At 53.6% G+C, this 18,690-nt stretch overlaps 1 protein-coding gene across 1 annotated transcript in view; it reads right to left on the bottom strand.

Annotated features, from left to right (window-relative positions):
• Positions 1–589: 589 nt before the first annotated feature.
• Positions 590–18,690, bottom strand: part of zfc3h1 (zinc finger C3H1-type containing) — a 24,259-nt gene continuing 6,158 nt past the window's right edge. Inside the window, exons 5-36 of the mRNA XM_079163426.1 lie at positions 17,606–17,999; positions 17,315–17,526; positions 17,065–17,188; positions 16,677–16,771; positions 16,361–16,540; positions 16,134–16,289; positions 15,881–16,015; positions 14,367–14,485; positions 14,145–14,288; positions 13,879–14,053; positions 13,429–13,557; positions 12,639–13,304; positions 12,400–12,509; positions 12,196–12,327; positions 11,886–12,007; positions 11,703–11,804; positions 11,449–11,574; positions 11,007–11,184; positions 9,187–9,373; positions 8,910–9,098; positions 8,601–8,838; positions 8,375–8,480; positions 8,045–8,243; positions 7,860–7,954; positions 7,674–7,778; positions 7,109–7,213; positions 6,627–6,777; positions 6,419–6,519; positions 4,220–4,321; positions 4,064–4,103; positions 3,717–3,779; positions 590–1,294 (exon numbers count right to left, since the gene is read on the bottom strand). Coding sequence (XP_079019552.1) covers positions 1,160–1,294; positions 3,717–3,779; positions 4,064–4,103; positions 4,220–4,321; positions 6,419–6,519; positions 6,627–6,777; positions 7,109–7,213; positions 7,674–7,778; positions 7,860–7,954; positions 8,045–8,243; positions 8,375–8,480; positions 8,601–8,838; positions 8,910–9,098; positions 9,187–9,373; positions 11,007–11,184; positions 11,449–11,574; positions 11,703–11,804; positions 11,886–12,007; positions 12,196–12,327; positions 12,400–12,509; positions 12,639–13,304; positions 13,429–13,557; positions 13,879–14,053; positions 14,145–14,288; positions 14,367–14,485; positions 15,881–16,015; positions 16,134–16,289; positions 16,361–16,540; positions 16,677–16,771; positions 17,065–17,188; positions 17,315–17,526; positions 17,606–17,999 — 5,115 coding nt within the window. The 3' untranslated portion in view covers positions 590–1,159. The remainder of the gene's footprint in view (positions 1,295–3,716; positions 3,780–4,063; positions 4,104–4,219; positions 4,322–6,418; positions 6,520–6,626; positions 6,778–7,108; positions 7,214–7,673; positions 7,779–7,859; positions 7,955–8,044; positions 8,244–8,374; positions 8,481–8,600; positions 8,839–8,909; positions 9,099–9,186; positions 9,374–11,006; positions 11,185–11,448; positions 11,575–11,702; positions 11,805–11,885; positions 12,008–12,195; positions 12,328–12,399; positions 12,510–12,638; positions 13,305–13,428; positions 13,558–13,878; positions 14,054–14,144; positions 14,289–14,366; positions 14,486–15,880; positions 16,016–16,133; positions 16,290–16,360; positions 16,541–16,676; positions 16,772–17,064; positions 17,189–17,314; positions 17,527–17,605; positions 18,000–18,690) is intronic.

Raw genomic sequence — 18,690 nt, forward strand, 5'->3', positions numbered from 1 at the left:
CTGTTATGTTCATTCTGTACACATGACATCTATCACTTCATCCAGATAGATCAGAGGTCTTCAACGTTTTTCAGGCCAAGGACCCCACACTGATAGAGCTGGAGCAGGACCCCGACTGCATATATTGTATAAAATGGTGTTTTATATTAAACTGGGCCTAGTGCCATGTATACACACACCTCTTTATTGTGCATTCAATACTGAGCTATTCAAATAACACAGGTTCATGTGTTCATGTTGTTTAAACATGTGAAGGTCCAGTGAGTAGAAACACACCTCATAACTGATACCAGTGACATCATCAACATCGTCTGTTAATGATCGTTTTCATTTTAAACAGAAATGTGGAAACAACAGTGAGTGGCTGGCGCGCGCACACACACGCGCGCGCACGCACACACACACACACACACACACACACACACACACACACACACACACAGTTGAAGACCTCTGCGATCTGAGGTTTCATCTTTACCGATGTGAGGGTCAAAGGTCAGCGGATGTCGTGTGTGTATTTGCTTTACAGAATAAATAGAATGAACTCATCAGTTCACCAAAATAAAGACAATAAAACTTCTTATTTCTTTATAAAATAATTTAATAACATTTGAATCCAACATGTAGAAAACAACAGTGGAAGGACTTCTCTCCTCTCGAATACTCTTTAATCATTATATGGTAGAATTTTGACAAAAAGAAAAAACAAGGGAGCGCGATAGCGAGTCCTGCAGAGTCCTGCAGAGTCCTGCAGCCGGTTCAGTCTCTGTGGCTCAGAGTCTCTCAGACGGACCAAATAGAAAATATTCAGTTTGTCTGCTTTTGTTTTAGTTTGATCACTTTAACAAAATAATCTTGTTTCCTCAGGAGACAAAGAAAAGACAACGTGCAGATGTTGCAGCATCGCTACAGGAGGGAAAACATCCTCTAAATACACGAGGAAACCAAATGGGAGGAAATGAAGTCCAAATGAAAGGTGACAGAAACGAAACAGGGAGGACATGAATAAACAGTGTGTCACTCAGCAGGTCCATACTTACGTACATGATGTGATATAAGCTGGTGGCCCACAGCTGTGGGGGGGGACAGGAGGGGGGGCGTCTGTCTTACCTCGTCTGAATCACTGTTCATTTCTACTGTCTGAGTTACGATGAGAGTGTCACTGATCTTCTGTCTCTGGAGACGCTACTAAACTGAGCCGCTCAATGAGACTCACTCCCACCTGTTGACACCTGTCCACCAGCCTCCTCAGTCGGTCCGAGACGCCTCCCTCTGCTGCTTCAAACAGCAGGCGCTGTGGGGGGGGGGGGGGGGACGACAAGAGAGGGAGAGACAGGGGGGGAGAGAGAGGCGGTGAGGATGGGGGAGGGCAGCAGGTGAACATGCGTGTATACAGGTGAGGTGTAAACATTCACTCCTTCACTTCCTGTGTCTCAGGTGAACGGGGCAGGGAGAGGACACAGGGTGCATATATTACATCCTTAACTCCTTTCCTTAACCCCTTTCCTCAACTGTTGATCTTGACCAAGGGAGATGTGAGGAAGACGGGACTCCTCTAGAGAGGAAGCCGGGACTCCTCTAGAGTGGAAGCCGGGACTCCTATAGAGAGGACTCCTCTAGAGTGGAAGCCGGGACTCCTCTAGAGTGGAAGCCGGGACTCCTATAGAGTGGAAGCCGGGACTCCTCTAGAGTGGAAGCCGGGACTCCTATAGAGTGGAAGCCGGGACTCCTCTAGAGTGGAAGCCGGGACTCCTCTAGAGTGGAAGCCGGGACGCCTATAGAGAGGACTCCTCTAGAGTGGAAGCCGGGACTCCTCTAGAGTGGAAGCCGGGACTCCTCTAGAGTGGAAGCCGGGACTCCTATAGAGAGGACTCCTCTAGAGAGGAAGCCGGGACTCCTATAGAGTGGAAGCCGGGACTCCTCTAGAGAGGAAGCCGGGACTCCTCTAGAGAGGAAGCCGGGACTCCTCTAGAGTGGAAGCCGGGACTCCTCTAGAGTGGAAGCCGGGACTCCTATAGAGAGGAAGCCGGGACTCCTCTAGAGTGGAAGCCGGGACCCCTCTAGAGAGGAAGCCGGGACCCCTCTAGAGTGGAAGCCGGGACCCCTCTAGAGTGGAAGCCGGGACTCCTCTAGAGAGGAAGCCGGGACTCCTCTAGAGTGGAAGCCGGGACTCCTCTAGAGTGGAAGCCGGGACTCCTATAGAGAGGACTCCTCTAGAGTGGAAGCCGGGACTCCTATAGAGTGGAAGCCGGGACTCCTCTAGAGTGGAAGCCGGGACTCCTCTAGAGTGGAAGCCGGGACTGCTCTAGAGAGGAAGCCGGGACTCCTCTAGAGTGGACTCCTCTAGAGAGGACTCCTCTAGAGTGGAAGCCGGGACTCCTCTAGAGAGGACTCCTCTAGAGTGGAAGCCGGGACTCCTATAGAGTGGAAGCCGGGACTCCTATAGAGAGGACTCCTCTAGAGTGGAAGCCGGGACTCCTCTAGAGTGGAAGCCGGGACTCCTATAGAGTGGAAGCCGGGACTCCTCTAGAGTGGAAGCCGGGACTCCTATAGAGTGGAAGCCGGGACTCCTCTAGAGTGGAAGCCGGGACTCCTCTAGAGTGGAAGCCGGGACGCCTATAGAGAGGACTCCTCTAGAGTGGAAGCCGGGACTCCTCTAGAGTGGAAGCCGGGACTCCTCTAGAGTGGAAGCCGGGACTCCTATAGAGAGGACTCCTCTAGAGAGGAAGCCGGGACTCCTCTAGAGTGGAAGCCGGGACTCCTCTAGAGAGGAAGCCGGGACTCCTCTAGAGAGGAAGCCGGGACTCCTCTAGAGTGGAAGCCGGGACTCCTCTAGAGTGGAAGCCGGGACTCCTATAGAGAGGAAGCCGGGACTCCTCTAGAGAGGAAGCCGGGACTCCTCTAGAGTGGAAGCCGGGACCCCTCTAGAGAGGAAGCCGGGACCCCTCTAGAGTGGAAGCCGGGACCCCTCTAGAGTGGAAGCCGGGACTCCTCTAGAGAGGAAGCCGGGACTCCTCTAGAGTGGAAGCCGGGACTCCTCTAGAGTGGAAGCCGGGACTCCTATAGAGAGGACTCCTCTAGAGTGGAAGCCGGGACTCCTCTAGAAAGGACTCCTCTAGAGTGGAAGCCGGGACTCCTCTAGAGTGGAAGCCGGGACTCCTATAGAGAGGACTCCTCTAGAGTGGAAGCCGGGACTCCTATAGAGTGGAAGCCGGGACTCCTCTAGAGTGGAAGCCGGGACTGCTCTAGAGAGGAAGCCGGGACTCCTCTAGAGTGGACTCCTCTAGAGAGGACTCCTCTAGAGTGGAAGCCGGGACTCCTCTAGAGAGGACTCCTCTAGAGTGGAAGCCGGGACTCCTATAGAGAGGACTCCTCTAGAGAGGAAGCCGGGACTCCTCTAGAGTGGAAGCCGGGACTCCTATAGAGAGGACTCCTCTAGAGTGGAAGCCGGGACTCCTCTAGAGTGGAAGCCGGGACTCCTCTAGAGTGGAAGCCGGGACTGCTCTAGAGAGGAAGCCGGGACTGCTCTAGAGTGGACTCCTCTAGAGAGGACTCCTCTAGAGAGGAAGCCGGGACTCCTCTAGAGAGGAAGCCGGGACTCCTCTAGAGAGGAAGCCGGGACTCCTCCACCTGAGACACAGGAAGTGGCCGAGTGGACTGACCCGGATCTGTTGTGTGTGTGAGTGATGAGTAACAGGAAGTGAAGGGTAAATTACATGTTTCCACAGGGCAGCACACAGTGGAAGGTGTTGAAGAGCCTGCTGATATAGAAGTCGAACCTAGAAGAGAAACAAAGCGACATAAAAGAAGAAGGGAGGAGAAAGAAACAGCAGACGGACGGAGCATTGAGTCAGTTCACACAGAAACACTACAAAACCAATGGTTCAGTCGTAAATATAGAACAACAATCAAACTGTCAATCACCACTTTATATAGAGCCTGTAGGGAAGAAACCAGATTCAGTTACATGATCATCAACAGCTCACACCTCCAGTCGATGGTTTTACAGGAAAAGGAAACTGATTGTAAGGGTGCCGACTGTCACATGACCTCCATCACTCACCTCAGATGGCTCCTTTAGCTCCCTCTCCACAGCTATCAGTCTGAGAGACACAGCACAAACACGGTCAGCTTCATTCACCTCAGACCACACTGGACAGGAGACCTCACACTGAACACTGACTCCGTTTGTTTGTTTGTTTGTGTTTGGTGAACTCACATCTCCCAGTAGGCCAGACACTTTGGAGCCTGACTGCTCAACATCCGGACCTGGAACTTCAAGTGTTCAATGTTTCCGTCCTGCCACTCCTGATGCAGCAACCTGGACAGCAACATAGCAACTCAGGAAGCAACCAACACAACGAGCCCCAACTACAAGCCCGATCCGACCCCGACTACAAGCCCGAACCGACCCCGACTACAAGCCCGAACCGACCCCGACTACAAGCCCGAACCGACCCCAAGCCCGAACCGACCCCGACTACAAGCCCGAACCGACCCCGACTACAAGCCCGATCCGACCCCGACTACAAGCCCGATCCGACCCCGACTACAAGCCCGAACCGACCCCGACTACAAGCCCGAACCGACCCCGACTACAAGCCCGAACCGACCCCAAGCCCGAACCGACCCCGACTACAAGCCCGAACCGACCCCGACTACAAGCCCGATCCGACCCCGACTACAAGCCCGAACCGACCCCGACTACAAGCCCGATCCGACCCCGACTACAAGCCCGATCCGACCCCGACTACAAGCCCGAACCGACCCCGACTACAAGCCCGAACCGACCCCGACTACAAGCCCGATCCGACCCCGACTACAAGCCCGAACCGACCCCGACTACAAGCCCGAACCGACCCCGACTACAAGCCCGAACCGACCCCGACTACAAGCCCGAACCGACCCCGACTACAAGCCCGAACCGACCCCAAGCCCGAACCGACCCCGACTACAAGCCCGATCCGACCCCGACTACAAGCCCGATCCGACCCCGACTACAAGCCCGAACCGACCCCGACTACAAGCCCGATCCGACCCCGACTACAAGCCCGAACCGACCCCGACTACAAGCCCGAACCGACCCCGACTACAAGCCCGAACCGACCCCGACTACAAGCCCGAACCGACCCCGACTACAAGCCCGAACCGACCCCGACTACAAGCCCGAACCGACCCCGACTACAAGCCCGAACCGGCCCCGACTACAAACCCGAACCGGCCCCAACTACAAACCCGAACCGACCCCAACTACAAACCCGAACCGACCCCAACTACAAACCCGAACCGACCCCAACTACAAGCCCGAACCGACCCATAGCAACTCAGGAAGCAACCAACACAACGAGCCCCAACTACAAGCCCGAACCGACCCCAACTACAAGCCCGAACCGACCCATAGCAACTCAGGAAGCAACCAACACAACGAGCCCCAACTACAAGCCCGAACCGACCCCAACTACAAACCCGAACCGACCCCAACTACAAGCCCGAACCGACCCCAACTACAAACCTGAACCGACCCCAACTACAAGCCCGAACCGACCCCAACTACAAGCCCGAACCGACCCCAACTACAAGCCCGAACCGACCCCAACTACAAACCCGAACCGACCCCAACTACAAGCCCGAACCGGCCCCAAATACAAACCCGAACCGGCCCCAAATACAAACCCGAACAGACCCCAACTACAAACCCGAACCGACCCCAACTACAAACCCGAACCGACCCCAACTACAAACCCGAACCGACCCCAACTACAAGCCCGAACCGACCCCAACTACAAGCCCGAACCGACCCCAACTACAAACCCGAACCGACCCCAACTACAAGCCCGAACCGACCCCAACTACAAACCCGAACCGACCCCAACTACAAACCCGAACCGACCCCAACTACAAGCCCGAACCGACCCCAACTACAAACCCGAACCGACCCCAACTACAAGCCCGAACCGACCCCAACTACAAACCCGAACCGACCCCAACTACAAACCCGAACCGACCCCAACTACAAGCCCGAACCGGCCCCAAATACAAACCCGAACCGGCCCCAAATACAAACCCGAACAGACCCCAACTACAAACCCGAACCGACCCCAACTACAAACCCGAACCGACCCCAACTACAAACCCGAACCGACCCCAACTACAAACCCGAACCGACCCCAACTACAAACCCGAACCGACCCCAACTACAAGCCCGAACCGACCCCGACTACAAGCCCGAACCGACCCCAACTACAAACCCGAACCGACCCCAAATACAAACCCGAACCGACCCCGACTACAAACCCGAACCGACCCCAACTACAAACCTGAACCAGTCCTAACTATAAACCTAATAAAAACACAACGTGATTCATCCCCATGGTAACAGCGAGTGTGTGTGTGTGTGTGTGTGTGTGTGTGTGTGTACCTCAGGCCCAATTCAGTGTTGTTGGGCATGGCATATCTCAGTCTCTCTAGGACAAGTGCATGCTGGGACTGCGGCAGACAGCTCAGGTAGAGAGTCACCACCTGAAAAACCAATCAACACAAAGCGTTTTCACCTTTACCAGGTGAACTGTCTGCTGGTTCATACAGAGAGACAGACAGTAAGAAGGAGACAGACAGACAGGTCTTACCTTGTTGTGGAAGCTGTAGCAGCTCCAGAACTCTGCTGGGTTAAAGGGAACCTCCAGTCGAGACGGGACGGTGCTCAGACAGCGACGGACCAGATCTGAGAACAGTTTGGACTGACGGTTGGACTGTTGACTGCTGCTGAACACCAGGTAACTGTAGACAGAGACACAATGAACACCAGGTAACTGTAGACAGACACAATGAACACCAGGTAACTGTAGACAGAGACACAATGAACACCAGGTAACTGTAGACAGACACAATGAACACCAGGTAACTGTAGACAGACACAATGAACACCAGGTAACTGTAGACAGACACAATGAACACCAGGTAACTGTAGACAGACACAATGAACACCAGGTAACTGTAGACAGACATAATGAACACCAGGTAACTGTAGACAGACACAATGAACACCAGGTAACTGTAGACAGACATAATGAACACCAGGTAACTGTAGACAGGTGATGGTAACACTTACTCCATCCAGAGTTTATGAAGCTCCTCCAGCTGCATAGTTGACCCCAGAGCTCTCTCGAAGGCGTCCACCGTCTCGTCCAGAGAGCCGTGAAGCCACTGCCAGCGACTGGAACAACAACAGATTCAATACAAGTAAACTTTAACCCGATTCATAAATTGGGTAAATCGGGCGACTGTGGCTAAGTGGAGAGCAGGGCCGTCCTTCAATCAGAGGATCGGCGGTTCGATCCCCGGCTCCGCTAGTCGCATGTCAATGTGTCCTTGAGCAAGACAAATGCTCCCGTAGCTGAGCCTACGGTGTGATAGAATCTGAATTGTAAGTCACTTTGGATAAAAGCGTCCGCTAAATGACTGTAATAACATATTTCATATATTTCATGATGTTCTGTAGACTCGCCTGTTGAACGTCTTTGGTTACACACAGACACAAATATGAATCCAGGTAATGAGATATTCTGAGTCTCTAATCTCAGAAATATCTCGATAGGTCAACATGAAATGTACAGACTACAAGCTACATGTCATCTATAACAAAGACTTCTCATCATGAACAGATGGAGACTCACCAGTGGATGAGGTGGAGGTAGGACATCTGCTGACTCAGCTGCTCCTGAAGCTCCCTGATGATGGGACCTCTCAGCAGCTCCTCGGTGGGGAAACCCAGGACGTGTCTGAAGGGAGCAAACAACAAAGCGTAACTCTTTCAAAGTCCTCCACATGTTTAATATTCAGTTCAGTTTCCCATCATGTACCTGAGAACGTCCACCGGCTTCTTCTGGCTCTGCTGGTCCTCACACAGAGACAGGACGAAGCCTCGGAACAGTGGAGCGATGGCACCGGACTTCTCCTGTCAGACCACGTTTAAACATTTAAAACATCTCCTCTATTTGACCAGGATGAAGCTGCACCCCGTGACCCTGAACCACCTGGAACTCACCTGAGCCATGAGGAACCTGCAGGAGTGGTAGAAGACCTCTGCGTTGTTGGGACACTCTGCCAGAGCGTGAAGCCACATGCTGACCGCCTGATCCAGGTCACCCTGCCTGATGTGGAGGTCGGCCAGAGCGTCTCTCAGGGCGCAGGACTCGGGACAGAGATCCAGCAGAGACCGACACAGAGCTACGCCCTCATCCCACCTGTTCAAATACAGAGCACACCTGTTTAACCACAGAGCTACGCCCTCATCCCACCTGTTCAAATACAGAGCACACCTGTTCAAACACAGAGCCACTCCCTCATCACACCTGTCACACACACACCCCCCCACCTGTCCAGCAGCTTGTAGAGGAAGATGAGGTTGGTGTGAAGAGGAAGGCAGGCCATCGTCCTCTGGCTGAGAGTCAGAGACTCGTCGGTGCACTGATGGACGGCGTCTGAGAGGCGAAGAAGTAGAAGAACGATTATAGAACCAGAACAAACAGAAGAGCTCTGTGTCTTAAAGGGGAAGCAGAGGAACGTTTATAGAACCAGAACAGACAGAAGAGCCTCCGTACCTCGGAACAGAGCCACCAGGATGTGGAGCGGCGTGCTGACGTCCTGCGGCGTCCTCCAGGGCAGCAGGAAGGACTCTCTGCTGACCAGCCGGGACGGACCGGACTCCGCCGGGTCCAGCAGGCCGGCCGGCAGCCGGTCGAACTCCGTCAAGTGGATGTAGGAGAGCCACAGCAGCGCCCGGTCGCCGGCCCTCAGGTGCTCGGCGATGCTCCTGTCGTGGACCAACTTCAAGGCGTTCTGCAACACAAACACAAGCTTTATGTTCACGTCCACCATCTACCTGAGCACAGAATCAGACCTCCACGCACCTGGAGGATAGCCAGAGCGCTCTCCATGCGGCCCGTGAACAGGTTGAGCTGGACTCTGTAGAGCAGAGCCTCCATCAGCTGGAAGGACAGTCGGTCAGTCACGGCAGGAGAAGCTTCAGAGACCAGAAACCGGAGCAGACGGTCACACACGTAGTCCTTCCCCTCGAAAGAGCTCTCCAGCTTCAGGTACTGAGAGGAAGATACAGACAGGTCAGCGTGTCAGGTCAGGGGTTAACACACAGTGAACATTCTGTGTGAAGATCAGGTTCTTTCTTACATTCCACCACACTTGGTAGTCTGGAGCGTGTTCCACAGCCATCTCACACATCTCCTGGACCTCCTCTCTGCTGCCTCTCCTGGAGAACAGGGACAAGTAGTGGCTCCACACCTCAGGGTTCTCACAGTTACTCTCCAGAGCTCGAGACAACGTGTTCAAGGCTGCTTCCAAACACTCTGCTGCCGACCTGCAGAGGAACACGAGGTTCTCATTTAAAGAGAACAGACCTGCAGAGGAACATGAGGTTCTTATCTTATAGAAGTAGAGAACAGACCTGCAGAGGAACATGAGGTTCTTATCTTATAGAAGTAGAGAACAGACCTGCAGAGGAACATGAGGTTCTTATCTTATAGAAGTAGAGAACAGACCTGCAGAGGAACATGAGGTTCTTATCTTATAGAAGTAGAGAACAGACCTGCAGAGGAACATGAGGTTCTTATCTTACAGAAGTAGAGAACAGACCTGCAGAGGAACATGAGGTTCTTATCTTACAGAAGTAGAGAACAGACCTGCAGAGGAACATGAGGTTCTTATCTTATAGAAGTAGAGAACAGACCTGCAGAGGAACATGAGGTTCTTATCTTATAGAAGTAGAGAACAGACCTGCTGAGGAACATGAGGTTCTTATCTTATAGAAGTAGAGAACAGACCTGCAGAGGAACATGAGGTTCTTATCTTATAGAAGTAGAGAACAGACCTGCAGAGGAACATGAGGTTCTTATCTTATAGAAGTAGAGAACAGACCTCCAGAGGAACATGAGGTTCTTATCTTATAGAAGTAGAGAACAGACCTGCAGAGGAACATGAGGTTCTTATCTTATAGAAGTAGAGAACAGACCTGCAGAGGAACATGAGGTTCTTATCTTATAGAAGTAGAGAACAGACCTGCTGAGGAACATGAGGTTCTTATCTTATAGAAGTAGAGAACAGACCTGCTGAGGAACATGAGGTTCTTATCTTATAGAAGTAGAGAACAGACCTGCTGAGGAACATGAGGTTCTTATCTTATAGAAGTAGAGAACAGACCTGCTGAAGAACATGAGGTTCTTATCTTATAGAAGTAGAGAACAGACCTGCTGAGGAACATGAGGTTCTTATCTTATAGAAGTAGAGAACAGACCTGCTGAGGAACATGAGGTTCTTATCTTATAGAAGTAGAGAACAGACCTGCTGAGGAACACGAGGTTCTTATCTTATAGAAGTAGAGAACAGACCTGCTGAGGAACATGAGGTTCTTATCTTATAGAAGTAGAGAACAGACCTGCTGAAGAACATGAGGTTCTTATCTTATAGAAGTAGAGAACAGACCTGCTGAGGAACACGAGGTTCTTATCTTATAGAAGTAGAGAACAGACCTGCAGAGGAACACGAGGTTCTTATCTTATAGAAGTAGAGAACAGACCTGCAGAGGAACATGAGGTTCTTATCTTATAGAAGTAGAGAACAGACCTGCTGAGGAACATGAGGTTCTTATCTTATAGAAGTAGAGAACAGACCTGCAGAGGAACATGAGGTTCTTATCTTATAGAAGTAGAGAACAGACCTGCTGAGGAACATGAGGTTCTTATCTTATAGAAGTAGAGAACAGACCTGCTGAGGAACATGAGGTTCTTATCTTATAGAAGTAGAGAACAGACCTGCTGAGGAACATGAGGTTCTTATCTTATAGAAGTAGAGAACAGACCTGCAGAGGAACATGAGGTTCTTATCTTATAGAAGTAGAGAACAGACCTGCAGAGGAACATGAGGTTCTTATCTTATAGAAGTAGAGAACAGACCTGCTGAGGAACATGAGGTTCTTAGAGAACATTAGAACCCACGTGTCGTTCTGGTTGAGGTACTTGAAGGCTAACTTGATCCACAGCTGAGGGTCTCCAGGACTCTCCAGAACGCTGGTCTCCAGGTTCGATATGTCGTCCGTCTCACTGACAAAATACCGTTTGTCCTCCGATGTGACACAAACGTCCAGAGCAGAGAGGCTGGTTTTACAGACGCCGTCTGGACAGAGAGACATCATCAGCAACAGGGTTCATAGTGTTACAGGACAATCACGTTCCTGATCCCAGTGAGAGAAGATGAAATATTCATATTTTCAACTGTCAATGGGACATTTTTGTCCTTCAGGGTCGAAGATTATTATAGCAGATGAGGTTCAACTAAACCTTACCAACATGTTTGATACACGGCTTCACATTCTATAAGAGTGATCAGCTGTCTCTCACTACATTGAACCTGTCTGTCTGAAAGCTGTCTGTCTCTCACCGTGTCTCCTCGTCGACAGGTGTCCTGCAGACTCGTCCTCGCTGTCGTCCTCCGGGCCAAAGCTGCTCTGTGCTGATGGCTTCGGCCTCCACGTCCTGGTGTCTTTACAGGTGGTGAAAGGAGGGACTGGAGGAGGACAGACGAGTCAGAGGACAGACGGGTCAGAGGACAGACGGGTCAGAGGACAGACGGGTCAGAGGACAGACGGGTCAGAGGACATGATGATGATGAGGTAAAAGAAAAAGGTTCCTCACTGTGTCGTTTGCTTTCGTTGACTTTGCTGACGAGGAGGACGGCCTTCTGGTCGACGCCCATCCGGTCTTTGTTGGAGCCGAACAACTTCTTCATGTACTTTTCTACAACGACAACAGAAACCGGTGAAGAAACGTCTACCTGAGACCTTCTGGGTCTGAAGAACCCGTCGGTCTGATGCCCACCTGTGGAGACGCCCACGTCCTCGTCGGAGCTAACTTCAGAGCAGCCGATCAGAGGCAGGTTGTAGGACAGGAGGTCCTGGAACAGCTGGTTTCCAGTCAAAGTGCAGTTCCTCATGTGCTGCCTGCAGAGAGACGAGATGAAACCATGAGAGGCCAGAAGGAACCATGAGAGACCAGAAGGAACCATGAGAGACCAGAAGGAACCATGAGAGACCAGAAGGAACCATGAGAGACCAGAAGGAACCATGAGAGACCAGAAGGAACCATGAGAGACCAGAAGGATATACATGAATGAGAAATCTGTCCTCACCATCTGCACTCGTCGTCGTTGCAGGTTCCTGTGAGGTCAAAGCGACAGAAACTCCGCCGGGCTTCTATCGCATTACTGAATGAGACGGAACTCAGAGACAACTTCTCCTTGGTCCTGTAGTATGGACTGAATCTGAGACAGAGACAGAGACCACATGAGACATGTTCATCAAACCTCACATCTGAGACAAGTTAACTAATTTACCTGTAAGACCTGAAGACCAGCAGAGGACTGTGATAGGGTCCATATGGAACAGGCTTCAGCTCTGAGCTCCCTAATTGGCTGTTGGCTGAGTCCACCTCCACTGAGACCACCTGCACAGAGATGGAGACACGCCGACTTGTTTCATATTCAGAAACTAAGACATGAGAACAGGGACAGGATGGATTTGACCAAAGACAGACGATGATCATCGTTAGTGTCCATGTGTCTCAGGAACTCACCTGTCCAGCGGTGGGGGGGCCGTGGGCGTGACCCCCCACCGTCTGCAGCTCCTTCTGCAGCAGCTCTCCCAGCCGGGCCTGCTGCTGGTACCGAAGCTTCAGAGCCTCCAGGTCCAGACCCGCAAACACCTCTGCAGGAGACCTGCAGCTGGCTGAGCCCTTGGCGGGTTTGGTGATGGGGTCTTTGGCGGGGGCGGAGCTCAGCTGCTCCAGGTTGGGTTTGGGGTCTTTGGCGGGGGTGGAGCTCAGCTGCTCCAGGTTGGGTTTGGTGAAGGAGCTACTGGACTGACGGAGGGAGTTCCGGCGGGCCGCTTTAGCCGGCGCAGGAGCCGGTTCTGCTTCATGATCTTCGGCCTCTGGGACGTCTTCGCTGTCCAGGGTGAGCTTGTCCTGGGTCAGGTCGTGCAGGGAGGGCTGGGGCAGGGGGAAGGGGGTGGGGGGATTCAGTGCCTGGGTCTGGGGCTCAGATTGGGTGGAGGCCGGCGGTGGCGGTGGAGGCTCTGATGGGGGTCCTCGGTTGCACAGGGCCTGGGTCTCCTTCAGCTTCTGGATCTTCAGAGCGTACTCAGACTCCAGCTGCTGCAGACGCTGCTTCTGAGCGATCAGCTCGGCAAAGTGACGCTCGGATCCACGAAGACCTCCGTCCACTCGCTGCAGCTTACTGGGCTGAGAGGACAAGGGGGACACGAGGAAACCGATCACTGATCAACATCTATGATCAGCAGGTTCAGCACCAACAAGCAGCAGCTTTAAAATGTATTAAACTTTAATTTGTTAGTGTCGTTCTCACCAGAGTCTGGTTGGAGTCCGCTCTGCGTTTGGACCCTCGTCCTGCAGCCAGCTGAGCCTGAGACAGGTCCTGCTCCAAGCGGACGGACAGACTCTTCTTTATGGAGACCCGGTGTTCCACACGATGCACCTGCACAAGACATGAACCAGCAGGACTCAGATACGGGACTCAAGCTACAGGACTCGGATATAGTGGCCGAGTCTCCGCTACAGGGTCTCCGCTACAGGGTCTCCGCTACAGGGACTCCGCTACAGGGACTCCGCTACAGGGTCTCCGCTACAGGGTCTCCGCTACAGGGTCTCCGCTACAGGGACTCCGCTACAGGGACTCCGCTACAGGGACTCCGCTACAGGGACTCCGCTACAGGGACTCCGCTACAGGGCAGATCACTAGTTGGGACTCACTCAGCATCACGTCTCACCGTCAGGTCTGAACTCAATTGTCTCTAACCTGCTCCTGCAGCTTCTTCAGCAGAGTCTTGTTGGCGTTGGCGATCTTCTCAGACGCCTGCAGCTGCTCTCGGAGCTTCACCACTTTGGCCTCGGCAGCTTTCAGAGAGTCCCTCTTCTTCAGCTCCTGGTGGAGCAGATGTCTCAGGACGGCCTCGTCCCTCTGCAGCAGCTCTCTAAGACACACGGGGGAGACGGACGAGTATTTACCTCAATGAACACTAAGAGGACCAGGACCAGGACCTGGACCAGCTCTGAGGGTCTCACCTGTGCTTGTTGAGTCTCTGCTCTGCCTCGGTCGCTCTCAGCTCTGCAGACGCTTTGACGGACGGTTCCGGCACCGAGTCGGAGACGAAGGGGGACGAGGAGCTCCGAGCACCGTGGTCCTTCATCATCTTCTGCTTCTCCCTGCTGCAGGAGAACACAGAGGACAGCGAGTGTTGGACATGTCCACAGAGACGTGAGCGTGTCTCTGGGTGCCGTGTTTACCTGGCGATCTCCTCTTTGAGGAGGCGGTACTCGGCCCTCTTGCCTTCAGGTAGAGCCTCAGGAGTCCTGACCGGGTTGTTCTCCTTCTCACAGCCCGACGCCGCTTTAGGCTTCGCCGCCTGAGGACCAGCACGACAGTTAGTCCCTGATATTAGTTCCATGTCTTCATCAGGGGACACACGTGTCCCCCGGGACACGGTGTGTTTTTACCATCACAGAGATTCATCTACATCAGCTGACTTAAAAAAACACCGGGATCCTCAGGTCTGTACAGGTCCTCTAGTGCCGACTACCGCCCTCTAGTCACCTCTAGTCACCTCGACCGCCCTCTAGTCACCTCTAGTCACCTCGACCGCCCTCTAGTCACCTCGACCGCCCTCTAGTCACCTCTAGTCACCTCCACCGCCCTCTAGTCACCTCTAGTCACCTCCACCGCCCTCTAGTCACCTCGACCGCCCTCTAGTCACCTCTAGTCACCTCCACCGCCCTCTAGTCACCTCTAGTCACCTCCACCGCCCTCTAGTCACCTCGACCGCCCTCTAGTCACCTCTAGTCACCTCGACCGCCCTCTAGTCACCTCTAGTCACCTCCACCGCCCTCTAGTCACCTCTAGTCACCTCTAGTCACCTCGACCGCCCTCTAGTCACCTCTAGTCACCTCGACCGCCCTCTAGTCACCTCTAGTCACCTCCACCGCCCTCTAGTCACCTTGACCGCCCTCTAGTCACCTCTAGTCACCTCGACCGCCCTCTAGTCACCTCTAGTCACCTCCACCGCCCTCTAGTCACCTTGACCGCCCTCTAGTCACCTCTAGTCACCTCGACCGCCCTCTAGTCACCTCTAGTCACCTCCACCGCCCTCTAGTCACCTCTAGTCACCTCCACCGCCCTCTAGTCACCTCCACCGCCCTCTAGTCACCTCGACCGCCCTCTAGTCACCTCGACCGCCCTCTAGTCACCTCTAGTCACCTCGACCGCCCTCTAGTCACCTCGACTGCCCTCTAGTCACCTCTAGTCACCTCGACCGCCCTCTAGTCACCTCGACCGCCCTCTAGTGACCTCGACCGCCCTCTAGTCACCTCTAGTCACCTCGACCGCCCTCTAGTCACCTCTAGTCACCTCGACCGCCCTCTAGTCACCTCGACTGCCCTCTAGTCACCTCTAGTCACCTCGACCGCCCTCTAGTCACCTCGACCGCCCTCTAGTCACCTCGACCGCCCTCTAGTCACCTCTAGTCACCTCGACCGCCCTCTAGTCACCTCGACTGCCCTCTAGTCACCTCGACTGCCCTCTAGTCACCTCTAGTCACCTCGACCGCCCTCTAGTCACCTCGACCGCCCTCTAGTCACCTCGACTGCCCTCTAGTCACCTCCACCGCCCTCTAGTCACCTCGACCGCCCTCTAGTCACCTCGACTGCCCTCTAGTCACCTCCACCGCCCTCTAGTCACCTCCACCGCCCTCTAGTCACCTCGACCGCCCTCTAAAGTAGTCTAGTCCTCTCTGATCATGTCTCACCTCTACTGTCCTCCGAGCCTCTCTGATCATGGACTCCAGTCCTCCAAAGGTCTGAGAGGAGCTGCATTGGTCCACGTCTGAGTCACTGTCGTCTGAGTCGATGAGAGAAACCACCACGGACTTGTGTCTGGGGAGCTGGAAGGAGACAGAGATCATCTTCATCATTCATAATAATAATAATCCTCCTCCTCCTCCTCCTCCTCCTCCTCCTCCTCCTCCTCCTCCTCCTCCTCCTCCTCCTCCTCCTCCTCACCACCAGTGGAGCTCTAGCAGCGTGGTGTCCTCTGCTGAACTTGCTGCTTCGTGATTGGGTGACGGTGTTCAGACTGACGGTGCTCAGGTTCCCTCTGATTGGCTGCTGAAGGACCGGAGGACCGGTGGGAGACGGAGGACCACTAGAACCGGTGTCCTGGGGAGAGACGAGAGGTGAGACCAGAGATGAGGTTCATCACAGAGAGACAAGAGGACACAATGTCTCACCTCTGTGGACGTCACCCTCTTGTTGGCCATGGACATCAGACACGTCTCCCTCAGCAGCATCTCCTCCTCCTCCTCCTCATCAGCAAAGGGAGGTTTGGGAGGAGGCTCCGGCTCGTCTGGTGGGGGGGGGAGAGGGGGAGGCGGGGGAGGAACCACCGACATCATGGGGGAGAGAAACGGCTGAGAGACGAAGAAGAGACAATATTTAACCTTCTTCATGGAAGACAGACGATTGTGGAGACAATACATTCATGTTTACAAATAAAGAGGAAGAGGACAGAGGAGACGAAGAGGACAGAGGAGACGAAGAGCGTACCAGTCCAAACTGAAGACAGTCAGGAACATAAGGAGACATCTGAGGGAAACCTGCTGGATCTTCTGAGGCCAGCTGGTTGTGTTTCGGTGACGCCACTGAAACAAAAACAGGAAATCAGAACTTTATTCAGTCTCTACTGAGAGGACAGGTGAAGTCTCTACTGAGAGGACAGGTGAAGTCTCTAAGAGGACAGGTGAAGTCTCTACTGAGAGGACAGGTGAAGTCTCTAAGAGGACAGGTGAAGTCTCTAAGAGGACAGGTGAAGTCTCTGAGAGGACAGGTGAAGTCTCTAAGAGGACAGGTGAAGTCTCTAAGAGGACAGGTGAAGTCTCTAAGAGGACAGGTGAAGTCTCTGAGAGGACAGGTGAAGTACGTGTCCGGGTCTCACCTGGTGATCCCGTCTCACTGTCCGTGTCCATGGCGACCTCGTCGTAGTTGTCGTACTGGTACAGGTTCCCGGAGGCGTCCGGTCCCTGTTTACCTGCAGACTTCCTGTGTTCTCCATCTCTGGACTGAAGCACAGAAACAACACACTTCCTGTCACTCTTCTTCTGTGGTGGTTAATATGATGATGTCATCAACAATAAAGCTAGTCTCTGGATGTAATAAAGGTGAATACAGAGAGGACATGGTCTTACTTTGCTGCGGGTCCTCGTCCGCCCCCCCACCAGCTTCATGAAGCGGTTGTACTGCTCGTCCTGATTGGACAGATCTCGGATTCGTCGGATCTCGTCTTCTCGTTTGCGTCTCTCCTCCTCTTCCTGTCTGCGGTTCTCCTCCTGGTCTCTCTGCTGCTGCAGCTTCCACGTCCTCAGCTGCTGCTTCCTGAACGCCTGCTTCGCCGCCGAGCCTGAGTATCAACATCATCATCACCATCCGCCATCACCACCACCACACAAACAACGTCTGCACCGTACTCTTCTTCTCACCTGGACTGATCATCTTCTTGGCCATGTGGGCTTTCCCTGGACCTCGGCCTCTCTCCATCGGAGCCTTGGGACCAGGTTTAGGACTGGCTTTGGGTCTCTCCCTGTCTCTGTCAGGCAGTCTGGGGACGGTCTTGGTTCTGTCTCGGTCCCTGTCCAGAGGTTTGGACCTGGTTCGGTTCCTCTCTGCTGCGGCGGCGGCGGCAGAGGCGGACCTGGTGGTGACTCTCTGCCTGCTGGGAGGAGGGGAGCTCTTCTCCTGGACTTTAGTGATCCGCTCTTTGCTCTTCTTCATCACCTGCTGCTCCTTCTGCTGCCACTTCTTACTGGCCGACTGCAGAGCGAGGAGGCGCAGCTGCAGCTCCGACAGCTCCTCCTCCTCCAACTTCACCACCGGCTGCTCGGGAACAGAGGCAGAGAGTTGAACCCTCTCACAGGTGAAGATAGAAACCATTAAATGCAGGGACGCGAGTCCGGGACGCGAGTCCGGGACGCGAGTCCGGGACGCGAGTCCGGGACGCGAGTCCGGGACGCGAGTACGGGACGCGAGTACGGGACGCGAGTACGGGACGCGAGTCCGGGACGCGAGTCCGGGACGCGAGTCCGGGACGCGAGTACGGGACGCGAGTACGGGACGCGAGTCCGGGACGCGAGTACGGGACGCGAGTCCGGGACGCGAGTACGGGACGCGAGTACGGGACGCGAGTACGGGACGCGAGTACGGGACGCGAGTACGGGACGCGAGTACGGGACGCGAGTACGGGACGCGAGTACGGGACATTACAGTCATTTAGCAGAGGCTCAGCGTAGCACTTCTTGAAGAGTACGGGACGGACCTCATGTACGGAACACTAGTAGTATATACGTGTACTGTGTACTGGTGTGTAGTATATGCGTGTACTGTGTGTAGTATATATACGTGTACTGTGTGTAGTATATATATACGTGTACTGTGTGTAGTATATATATACGTGTACTGTGTGTAGTATATATACGTATACTGTGTGTAGTATATATATACACGTGTACTGTGTGTAGTATATATACGTATACTGTGTGTAGTATATATACGTGTACTGTGTGTAGTA

Source organism: Pholis gunnellus, assembly GCF_910591455.1.
Source record: "Pholis gunnellus genome assembly, chromosome: 7".
Taxonomy (NCBI): Eukaryota; Metazoa; Chordata; class Actinopteri; order Perciformes; family Pholidae; genus Pholis; species Pholis gunnellus.